The following is a 12,500-nucleotide window of genomic DNA, read 5'->3' as shown; positions in this document are numbered from 1 at the left end:
GCACACACACAAACAAAATACACACACACACAAAAATAGACGCAAACCAAATACACACACACACACACACACCTCCCCCCTCCACCCCCCCCCCCCCCAAACCCCAACCGCTCCTCATAATCAGAACCGTTTCCAACAAGCCTTAAAAAAAAAAAAAAAAAAAAAAAATCCTGGGAGGGAAATATACGAGACAAGTGAAATCCTTCGAGGATATCATGGCAAGCTTCCCACCCGTAATAAAGCTAATATCCCGAAGGAGGCGTTGAAGTAGACGCTGACGAAGAGACACGGCCTCTTGGCGTAATCTTGGCCACTCGTCCGCTCAGTGGGGGGAAGGGGGGGGGGGGTCAGGCAGCGACAGACGGGCGGGGTAATTTTACATGTTATTCTTGACCTTTTGTCGTTGTTGTTATTGTGGTTGTTTGTCACTCTCCTGTTTTAATTTGTTTGTTTCTTATCTTTCAATTTTTTTTTTTATGTTTTTCGTCTTGTTTATCTCCTTTTCTTGTCCTTTTCCCTTCTCTTCATCTTTCTCATTTCTTTTTCCCTCTCTTATTTCTTCCCCTTCCTTCCCTTCCCTTCTTCTCCCTCTTTCCTCTCATCCTTTGCTCGCTTTTCCTTCTCCACCCCTTTTCCATCTCCCCTATTCCTTCCCCCTATCGTCTCTCCATCTTGCTCCTTTATCTTCACCTTCCCCCCCGCCCCCCAATTCCGCCTCCCTTCTAGACCCTCGTTCTCTCTCTCTCTCTCTCTCTCTCTCTCTCTCTTTCTCTCTCTCTCTCTCTCTTTTCTTGCCGTCCCTCCTTCCCTTCCTTCCTTCCGCCCCTCATCTTTTTCTCCCTCCCTTCCTCCCTCCTTCCTTCTCTTCCTCTCTCCCCTTTTCCTTATTCCCTTCCTCCTTCCCTCTCACCCCTCGCCCATTCTTCCTCTCTCCTTTCATCCTTCCAAAATTACAGACAAACGACTCCATTTATCCGAAAGTGACTTACACGCATCTGGACAATTAGCACGGATGAAAGGAGTTAATTTTATCCACTAGAGAGTCCCACTTGCAGCATTTAACTTGAGATATAACATCCTTTACTGGATTAAGAGTCGCAGGTAAATTGAATGTTTATTCCAACTTGCGTCTTACTCAAGGTATGGTGCGGACGCAAGCACACTCGCGCACTATCTATCTATCTGTCTACCTATCTAGCTATCTGTCTTCCTATATGTCTAGCTTCTTTACATCTATTTGTTTGTCTGTCTACCTATGTTACTATCTCCCTATCTGTTTGTGTGTCTACCTATGTTACTATCTCCCTATCTGTTTGTCTGCCTACCTGTGTTACTATTTCCCTATTTGTCTACATATCTGTCTATTTTTTTTACCTATCTACCTCTTTACAGAGGAAGAAAAAGGGAGAAACGGAGGGAGATGGACAGGGGGCTAACCCGCAACAGAGAAAGACATTTTCCTCTCACTATGTCACGAGCTTAGCGACATCAACTTAATTAAGCTAATTGGTCCCTTTCTCTCCTGGCCCTCTGATGACTCCTTTCCAATCCCCCCCCTCCCCCCACACACCAGGTCTCAGCTACCCCCTTCTCCCTCTCGCCCCTTCCCTGCTCTTTTCTTTTCCCATTTCTCTTCTTTCTTCTCTTCTCTCCTCTTTCCTTACTTCTCATTTCTCTTTCTCCTGCCCTTTTTTTTTTCTTCGTCTCCTCCTTTTCCCTCCATCTCCCCTTTCCCTTCCTCCACTTCATTCCTTTCCCTCTTCCCTTTCATTTCTCCTCCATTCGCCTTTCCTCCTTCCCTCATTCCTCACCTCCTTCATTTCTTTTCCATTTGTCCTTCCTCCTTCCTTCATTCCTCGCCTTCTTCCTCTTCCCTTTCCTCCTCCTCTTCCTTCCCACCATTTCTCGCTCTCTTGTCCTCTCCCCCTTCTTCTTCCCTTCTCTGGTTTACTTCCTTATTCTCCTCCTCCCATTACACTTCCCTTCTCTCATATTTCTCTTTTCCTTTCTTTATCAGTATCATCTACCTATCACCCCCCTTCTTCGCCCCTTTCCTTCCCTCGCTCATTCCCTTTCATTGTTGTTATCTCCAATCCCCCTCATCATTCTCGCTTTCTTTCCTCATTAAAACTTTCTTCTGCTTCACGCCATTTTTTTGTATATGATTTTCCCTTCTTTTCTCTCTCTTTCCTCCTCTTCCTTCTCCTCTATCTCTTTCGAGTTACCCTTCTTCTCCTCCTCTATATCTTTCAAGCTCCTCCATTTACCTCTTTTTAGTTCCCTCTTTCATCTCCCTTATATCTTCTAAGTTTCCCTTCCCTCCCTTATTTCTTTCATGTACCTCCCTTTTCATCCTTTACTTCTTTCAAGTTCCCCTTTCCCCTTCCTCATCTCTTTAAAGTTCTTCTTTCCTCTGCCTCTTACAAGTTTCCCTTCTTTCCCATATCTCCCTGATCCCTCCCTTTCTGCTCGCCTCTCTCTTCCCGGTACGTGAATCTTCCAAGAAGGCTGATCTCTTTGTTAGTTAATTTTCGAGGCTGAATAGATGTAGGTTCGGGGTCTTGGGTCTGGGACGTATAGTGTGTGATGTATGTACACAGATACACATTTACACTTAGGCTTACACATCTCCCCCCACACACACACACACCTATAACCCCTCCCACCCCCAACACACACCTTTATCACACGTGTGTCACTAATACGTAGGTCTACAGAAACAGAAAACGCGTACATAGGCGATTCGAAGGGAGAACCATTCTATATCATAAAGTCCCATTGCTCAAAGGATCTCTCAAAGGCCACCGACTCTTTTTGTGCCCGAGGACGGACGCAGGGTATTAAATTATTCTTTTCTCGGGTCTCTGTGGGTCTTCTACATTATGGGATATCGGAAAGACGTATCTATATATAGCGGGTTTTGGATTCTTGGACCTCGGATTGGTTTCGAAAGATAGGTTAAGAGTTGTCGATTTTCTTTATTCCCTTTTCTATTAATGAGTGTGGTTATAGGAATATTTTGAATGTGTGGATACTGCAGTGCGCACGTGAAAGTGGTTAAATTTGTTAGGGTTAAAGGAAAAGAGGAGGAGAAAGAGAGAGAGAGAGAGAGAGAGAGAGAGAGAGAGAGAGAGAGAGAGAGAGAGAGAGAGAGAGAGAGAGAGAGAGAGAGAGAGAGAAAGGAGGGGGAGGGGAGATAGAGAGAAAAAAAACAAATTACTTACTACTGTGATCATAAATGGTCGTAGAACTATAAAAGTTAACATCAAAGGGAAAAGGGGGAGAGGAAGTTTAGTGAGAGAGTTTAGTAAAAAAAATATCTATATAAAAAGAAAAAGATAATTTAATAAACCGACGGACAAAAAAAAGGAAGAAAAGAAAGAAAAAATACATATATAAATCGATGTACAGACAAAAAAAAAAAAAAAAATAGATAAAGAAACTTAATGAACTGAATAAAATCGAAAACACGAGTCAGGCGTTCACAAAGCGTGAATTCGAACGTTACAGATCATTATTTCCAAACTCTGGTCGCCGACTCAAAGCTGAACAAAGTACATCGCGATGACTATTTGCCTAATATGAGTTGTACATTATGTGCGACAATAGATTAAAGAGGAAGTTATGGAATAAAAGGATATTGAGAAGAAAAGTAAAGAGAAGGGGAGTGAAAGATAGATAAGAGAAAAAGAGAGGAAAAGGTGAGATTATAGTCAGATAGACAGACACAGAGACAGAAACAGACACAGAGAGATATGGAAACAAGTGAGTTAAGGAGAATGGGAGAAAGAAAGATAAGTAGATAGGCAAATTGAGATAGAGATAGGTAAATAGATAGATAGAGAAAGAGAGAGAGATAGAGAAAGCGATAGATAGATATAAAGATAGAGAGAGAGGGGGGGAGGGGAAGAGAGAGAGAAGGAAAGAGAAAGAGAGAGAGAGTGAAAAAGAGACAGAGATAGAGAGGGAGAGTGAGGATGTGGGAGTGGGATAAACAGACAGACTAACAGAGTAAGAGAAAGAAAAGGAGAGAAACTTACCAATAAAGAAATAAATAGAAAAAACAAATTGAGAAATGAAGGTTGAAGCTACACGTAGAAAAAGAAAAGAGCAAGATACATGAAGGAAAAAGAAAATAAAAGGATCCATGCTGACCAGAAATATAGAAAGGGAGAAAGAGAGAGAGAGAAAAAAAGAAACGACAAAAATAACATGCCTATTTTTACCTCAAAAGCGATGACTAAGCTCAATTAATACGAATTTTCGAAGTCAGACGAGGAAACGTAAAGATTCTGTGATAAAGAAGGAGGAGGGGGGAAGACCGATTGGAAGGGGGAATTGGAACAGGAGGAGATGGGGAGGAGTGAGAGAAATGAGAGGGGAGGGAGTGAGAGAGAGGAGAGGGGAAGGAGTAAGAGAGGTGATAGAAGAGAAAGATAAAGAGATATTGAGACAGGAAAGAGAGGGAGAAAAAGAGAGAATGAGAAAGGAAGGAGAGAAAAAATAGAAAGAGAAAGAGAACCTTAAAGGAGTAAAGCGAAGATGATAAAGATGAAAAGATTGAAAAAGGAGAAAGCAGGAATGCGAGAGAAACATTTGAGAAATGAAAGTAAAAAAGAAAGGAGGAAAGATATGAGAGAGAAATAGAGAGAGGAAAATAGAAAGGAAAGGGAGTATAGGAGGGGAAAAGAATGCAGAGATGGAATAGAGAAGAAAACGAGACTGAAAAGAGAGAGAGGGAAGACAAGTGACAATGAAAACGCAGACAAAAAAGGAGGGAAAATATAATTGAAAATATACAGACTGAGAAAGAGAGTAAAAAAAAAAGAGGCTGATATGTCATTTTAGGGTTATTTTAAATGACGGGGGGGGGGGGGGCGCTGACCTTTGCAGCCAGACTAAAGAATTATTCATTTCTTCTCGATGATCTGTTTTAAATGTCAGATATCGTTTTTTTTTTTTTTTTTTTTTTTTTTTTTTTTTTTTTTTTTTTTTTTTTTTTTTTTTTTTACTTATATGTATGCATATGCATAGGTCTACATGAATATATACATCTACCTACATGCATGCATACATTCATGTATAGACACATACATATACATCCACACATTCATATATGCATGCACACTTACATGCACGCTTAGATATATGCATGTATGCAAACATGACTAGTTACATATCTTTGTATGTCTGTTTATACGTATATTTCTTTCAGTATGTGTACAAATATGACTGTGTATGTCAGTTTGTCTATTGTTTGAGCGGGCATTTTATTGCTCACGCAGGGAATCAAGAAAATAAATGTGAATAAATTAAACGCAAGGATTGAGTATGAGGAAAGAACATATTTACGAAAATCGAAGGCAAAGTTGAAAAAATAAATGGAGAATTAGACGAGACGAAACGGGCGTGTATGAAAAGGAGGGATGTAGTTTCGTAGTTTTTTTTTTTTTTTTTTTTTTTCTTTAATATACGCAATTGGTTTGTTTACAGAATAATCATTATTGTTACCACTAATCATTATCATTAGTATTATTGGAAATGAAGGAAATGAAGAATCTTGCCATCCGATAGAACGTAACATTCTAAAACACTTTTCTTCTATGGCGTTTCCTTTACAAACTAATAATAAGGGCAGTAGAGAGAATGTTAAATTCCAGGCACTCCCTGACAAGTACTCTTCCAGCGGCGAGAAAAATAGACGCGAAATCGAGGCGACGAAACAACCGGACGGAATTGTAGCGGATGACGTAAGCGAGGAAATTCAAATGAGCCAATGGGAATTGCACTTGGGCGTCACGTGACAATAGGCACTAGCACTCTTTGAGCCAATAAGATTTGTAACAGATAATCACGTGACAATAGGCACTAGCACTCTTTGAGCCAATAAGATTTGTAACAGATAATCACGTGACAATAGGCACTAGCACTCTTTGAGCCAATAAGATTTGTAACAGATAATCACGTGACAATAGGCACTAGCACTCTTTGAGCCAATAAGATTTGTAACAGATAATCACGTGACAATAGGCACTAGCACTCTTTGAGCCAATAAGATTTGTAACAGATAATCACGTGACAATAGGCACTAGCACTCTTTGGGCCAATAAGATTTGTAACAGATAATCACGTGACAATAGGCACTAGCACTCTTTGAGCCAATAAGATTTGTAACAGATAATCACGTGACAATAGAAGCTGGACCCAAGGGAAGTCGGTTGAAATGCAAATCAGCTCCGTCATGACAAGCCTTTAACATGCAAACTATCATGGCAATAACGCAAAAGAGGGGGCGGATAGCGGTCGCAATTCCCGCCAAAAGGAAGATTATGACGACTTATTGACGATTTATTGGTCCAGGTGAGAAACTATCGGCGTGAGGACCAGATATTTGTCCGGACTTTATCGGTCCGGAACATACGAGGGACTTTGCAGACCAATAACTAAATAACTGAAAGTCTTATTTCGATCATTCGCTTTTACCCTTTCATTTACCTTGATACTTGTGCTCTCCACCGCTGTCAGGGCCGATACCGTCGCTGTACTTCGTTTGCGAAGGAAATAAGTGTTAAAATTATTTAGAAACACGACGAGACCTTTCAGAAAAACAGTTTTCATCCGGAAATCGGTATTAGGCGTCATTTTCAAATTTACTAATTATCGTTATCACCACCAATAATCTATCGTCATCCTCATTGTCACTATCATTATCACCATTAGCATTATAATCACCACCATCATTGTCACTATCATTATCACCATTAGCATTATAATCACCAACATCATTATTGCCATCAACACCGTGATCATTATAATCAACACCACCATTATTATCAGGATCATTATAATCACCATCATTATCATTATAATCATAATCACTATTTATGATTATTAACACCAACAGTATTATTATTGCCATCACCACCATCATTATTATTATTATTGCCATCACCACCATCATTATTATTATTATTGTCATCATCACCATCATTATCATTAAAATCATCACCATTATTGTTACTGTCACCATCAACGTTATCCTAATCGTTTTAATCGCCACCATCATTATCATTGGTATCAGCATCATTATAATCATCCTCATCATAATCATTGTTATCATTACACTCATTATGATAATCACCCCCAACATTTTCATTATCGTTATCATCACTATCATTATCATTATTATTATCATCATCATAATTAAAACCACCCACATCATTAATAATTAACATCATTATAATCGCCCCATCATTATCATCAACCTCTCATTATCAGTATCGTTATCACCACTATCATTATCATTGCTATTATCATTATCTTAAGGTGGTCTGGGATCCCCTGTCTGCCTGTGCTGGTTTAATAAATTTGTCTATAGTACGCCCCCCTCCTTTTTTCTCGAATTGTTTTTTATTTATAGTTCAAAACCAAACGTTTTTACTTAGTTTACTAGTATGACTTTTCATGGTTTATTATTTTGAATATCATTGTTTTTGAGGTGTTCGATTCTACGTCGGTTATATTTTAGGGATTCGGGGAAAGCATTTTATGGATTCGGTTTTGCTCTTTCTTTTAATTAGTTTATATGTTCACCAGAGATAGTTTTATTTTTATGCCCTTGATGTTATTGCATGTGCTTTTTTTATTTGTGTTTTTAGATACATTAATTCATTGAAAATATTTGCTAAAAACGTACACTTTTGACGTCACCGAGTTTTGAAAACGAGAAAGAGACGGGTTGGCTGTCAGCGAGTATGATTTGTTTATTTTCAATTCTCTGTGTGATGTATATGCGGCTTTTTCGCCCTATTTGTGAGAAAAATGAACAGTGATGACGGAGATAAAAGGTCATGTATTGCGTAGGAGATGGACGTGATCGAAAGAATACGTTTTAGAAGGATTTGAATATATCGTGACTTTGGTTGGTGTTATTTTTTCAGATTTTTTGTCTTGCTTGTAACTTTTATTTGTTGTCTGGTAGTCAGAGGTATCCTTTAGTTTCTCTCTTTCTCTTTGGGAATCGGTTAATCCTTCAGCCGGGTTTGCCTTTGTTTTATTGGACTTTTAAAGCCTTCAATCAGTCTCCACTCTGGATGTCTTTTCCTTGAATTTTTTGTACTGTAGTTTTAGGCATTTAAGATGTATTCGCGTAATTTTCGCTTATATTCTAGTATGTTCTTTTTTGGCTAATCCCCTAAAAGACATTTAGATTTTCTCTGCGCTACCACAAAGGGGTTTATAGATTATTAGGAGTAAATCAGGTGCTTTGCGCTTGTATCCCTCGCCAGCATCAAGGGAGAGCAAAAGTTCGTGTACACTTTTTGACTTGATGAGCTGGGAAAGAACCCATGGGATTGAAGGAGAATACACTAGATTATTAATATGAATATTATTATTGTTATTGTTGTATTATCATCATAATTATCCTCCTCCTCATCATCATCATCATTCATTATTCATATTCGCATTTTTGGTTTTCGCTCGTATACTCGTGGTTTCGGGTTGAGGATGGAAACTGAGAAAGAAAAATAAAGGAGAAAGAAAAAAAAGAGAAAGAGATAGGGAGAGATGAAACGATATGTTATGAGCAACACATGTTTCATGATTCAGTGTCAGGCGTGCGTGGAATTATTGCTTCTACATACCACTATCACGTTTCAGAAGCAATTGCCTTCACATATTAATTAAACTTGAGAGCGCTTGTGTAATATGATTAAGGCCTGCTCAAAATTCTTATTGAAAACCTCGAGAAGAATTTAAACGGGTTTTTAAATGTTTTCTAGATGGCTGCTTATTAACGATATTTAACATGATTATGGCATTTTCCCCGCGGATGTTATTACAAAGTTATTAATATTTTAATAGAGGTAATTGCACGATATATAGGATAGGAACAAAGAGGTGAATATGCAAATCAATAGACAGCAAATCGTGTTAGTGGTAAAGGTAATGAATTTATGATGATCTTTACTAGTGAAATAGCCAATACAACACACTGTTTAATTTTGATGTACTCATTGCTGTATCCTCAAAACTCGCTTATTACCAAGTAAGGCTGCTGTACTCTGCCGTCAACTGTTATGACTCGTTACACATTAAGACCAAAAGATTTTACAATCAGAACTGCATTGTTTTTTCTCCCAGCAAGTCATTCTATTCTTATACTATCGTAAATTTTATACACTTTTATATATATATATATATATATATATATATATATATTTTTTTTTTTTTACTTCCATACCTTATGGTAAAGCATTCTTCATGCACGGATCGTACACAGATTACTCCATTTTGTTTTTAAGCTAATATTTTCATATTTCTGAAAAGCGTAAAAATTAATTTTATTTCTGTTATTAGTTATTACCATCACCACATACTTCCACTACCCTTTTCTTTTTCTCCCTCTACAGTCAACCCTGCTTCAGACAGCCTTAAACAAATTGTTCTATCACTGTTATTAACTATCATTATCATTATTTCTGTTCCCTTCTGTTCTCCCTCTACCCATCAATGTGTAATTTCACCACTGTTATTAACTATTATTATCATCATTTTCTTTTAACCCCATCATCTTATATCCACCTACAGTCGACCACGCGAAGGAATCTTTCAGATATACAACAGTCATTTAATTAATGATATTTATTATTTTTATCACCTTGATTTTTAACACCCTTTGAACTCTACATAGAGAAGGCAGTTGATTACTGTTAGTAGTAATTATCATCAATATTTACTTCTAACTTCTTTATCCTAGCAGGCAATCATTCGACAAGTCATTTTATCACGGTTATGTGCAATCGTCGTCATTATTGACCTCTAACCCACTCATCTTATGTATCCCAACCCTTAAATGTGCGCCAGACAGTCACACGAAATTAATTTTACCAATTATCAATGCCTTCCTCTGATACTTCGAAAGAAGGATATTAAACATGTATTTACTTCTAGCTTCCTTATATTATCACTCACGCGAGTCGATCGGTCTTCAAACAGATAAGGACGCCATTTTATCACTGTTATCAACATATTATCACCATTTACTTCTAATTCCATCATCCTAGGTCCCCAAAAAACCTCATGCAAGTCATTTTATCTCTGTTTTATCATCATTTACTTCTAATCCTCTTATCATTTCTTCCTGTACAGCCAACCGTGTTTCAGTCAAAGGAAGTCACCTAATCTGGTATTATCTGGCATTATCATTCTCTCACCCTATCTCCTTCAAACCTGAGATGTACGTCAGACAGTCATCCGGAAGTCAATCTTTTTCTGTTTTTATTACCATTTACTTCTTACCCCAGCTACAGTAAACTAAGCGAGGGGCTCAGATAATCATAAGGAAATCAAATTATCAATGTTATCAACTGTCATCATCACCACTTGCTTCTATCCCCCTTATCTTATCTCCCTGAACCCTCAAGTATATGTCAGTCATTATTAACTATTATCATCACCATTTACTTCTAATCCCCTTATCTTATATCACTCAACCCTCAAGCATATGTCAGACAGTCATTATTAACTATTATCATCACCATTTACTTCTATCCCCTCATATTATCTTCCACAGTCAACCGAGCGAGGGCCTCCTTCAGACAGTCATAAGGAAGTCAATATATCAATGTTATCAACTATCATCATCACCATTTACTTCTAACACCCTTATCTTATATCCCTCAACCCTCAAGTATATGTCATACAGTCATTATTAATTATTACCATTACCATTTCTAAACCTTCCTATTATCTCCCTCCGCAGTCAACCGAGCGAGGGCCTCCTTCAGACAGTCGTTCAAGATGGGTTCACTGCGTCGCGGAAGGTCCCCAGCCTCCACCTCTCCAGGGTCTCGCATGGAGCCGATCTTGGACCACCCTGCGGAGGAACCCCAGGAGGAGGACCAGGACGAGGACCAGAGCCACAGTGGGAGGTGAGGAGTGTGTTAATTGGTTGATTAATGAGTAGATAGACGAATATATTAATTGGTTTAGGGATTGATTAAGGTTGGGGGGAGGGGTAGGAGTGGGGAACGGATTATCGAGTGGGGGTAAGGGGAGGGGAGGGGTGATGCGGAGGTTGAAGGAGGGGTTGGTGGTGCGGAGTTCGCGGGAGGGTGGAACGGGAGTTGAGGTGCGTCGAAATGGGGTTTTAGCGTACGAGGAGATAAGTTTAGTGAGGTGGAGTCAGCCACAGAATGAGGTGGCGAATGGAGTGGATTAGAACGGCTTTCTGTTACAGCATATTCTTTTTAGTTTTTACCATGTTTTGTTCTCTAATAGTTACCTAACAACCGATAGAAAATTAGTTATTAACCAGTTATTTATTTAGCCAGTTATCATTTAATTCTCAATTCGACCAACTTACTTTGTCATTTACCGACCTAACAGTTCAAGAACCAATTCATTCAATTCATCATCCACTTATGCATTTTATTCCTCCTGAGGCGAAGGAGGTGAGAAGAACGGTATTTCAAGAATTTAAGGGCCCCGAATGAGAGACATTTCGCAAGCACTGACGTCAAGTGTTAAAAGGAATATGCATTTGCTTCAACTTGCACACATGACTCGATTTCAGCCTCGGTTCATCTGCACTAGTTAAATGGTCTTTATTAACGTCAGTCAGTCCAATTGTCCAAAGGTCTTGTTTTCTTTCTTTTTTTTCATTTTCTTTTTCTTCTTTTTTTCTTTTGCGCTTATCTGCTATTTTTGGGATGTATTTATGCTAAGCTTCTAATGAACGCTGGTTCTCGTTTGTAGTTTTTTTCTTTGTTTTTATTTTTCTTTCTCGTCCTTTTTGTCAAATTTCTTTGAGGAAATACTTTTACTAAAAGGAACCGATGAGATTTACGAAGATAGTTGAAGTATATGTATATATATATATATATATATATATATATATATATATGCACACACTTGCACACACACACACACACACACACACACACACACACACACACACACACACACACACACACACACACACACACACACACGCACACACACACAAAAGCTCTCTCCCTCCCTCCCTCCCTCCTTCTCCCCCCTCCCCCCTACCCCTCCCTCTCTTCCTCTCTCCCACTCGTCGTCTCTGTCCTCCTCTCTCTCTCTCTCTCTCTCTCTCTCTCTCTCTCTCTCTCTCCCTCTGCCCTCCTCTCTCTCTCTCTCTTTTTCCACCCCTCCTACTCTCGAAAACTTGCTCATTCCCTTGCAAATCTCTGCCGGAGAAACAGGATTGGATTTGACTGGGGGGGAAAAAATGACTAATCCCCCCCCCCCCCCCCACGCGCACTACGACAGCTGGGGAAATCTACATTAGTTCTCGAGCGGAGGAGCCGGGGATCTTCCGGGATTCAGGAGGACGATTGGGAGGAAGTCTGAGAAAGTTCGCTGTGGTGAGGAAGAGGAGGATAAAAAGAATAAGGGTGATTATAACAGCGAGAACGAAGTTGATGGTGATTTTGATGTTTACGATAATTATAACGGTAATAGTAATGGCA

The 12,500-nt window shown here is 39.1% G+C and overlaps 1 protein-coding gene across 1 annotated transcript in view; it reads left to right on the top strand.

Annotated features, from left to right (window-relative positions):
• The window catches only part of LOC125038602, a 477,643-nt gene that overhangs the window by 13,965 nt on the left and 451,178 nt on the right, over positions 1–12,500 (top strand). Inside the window, exon 3 of the mRNA XM_047632139.1 lies at positions 10,766–10,934. Within this exon, the coding sequence (XP_047488095.1) occupies positions 10,766–10,934 (169 nt within the window). The remainder of the gene's footprint in view (positions 1–10,765; positions 10,935–12,500) is intronic.

This window comes from Penaeus chinensis, chromosome 25, assembly GCF_019202785.1.
Source record: "Penaeus chinensis breed Huanghai No. 1 chromosome 25, ASM1920278v2, whole genome shotgun sequence".
In the NCBI taxonomy this organism is placed as follows: Eukaryota; Metazoa; Arthropoda; class Malacostraca; order Decapoda; family Penaeidae; genus Penaeus; species Penaeus chinensis.
This window is presented reverse-complemented; position numbering and strand designations above follow the sequence as displayed.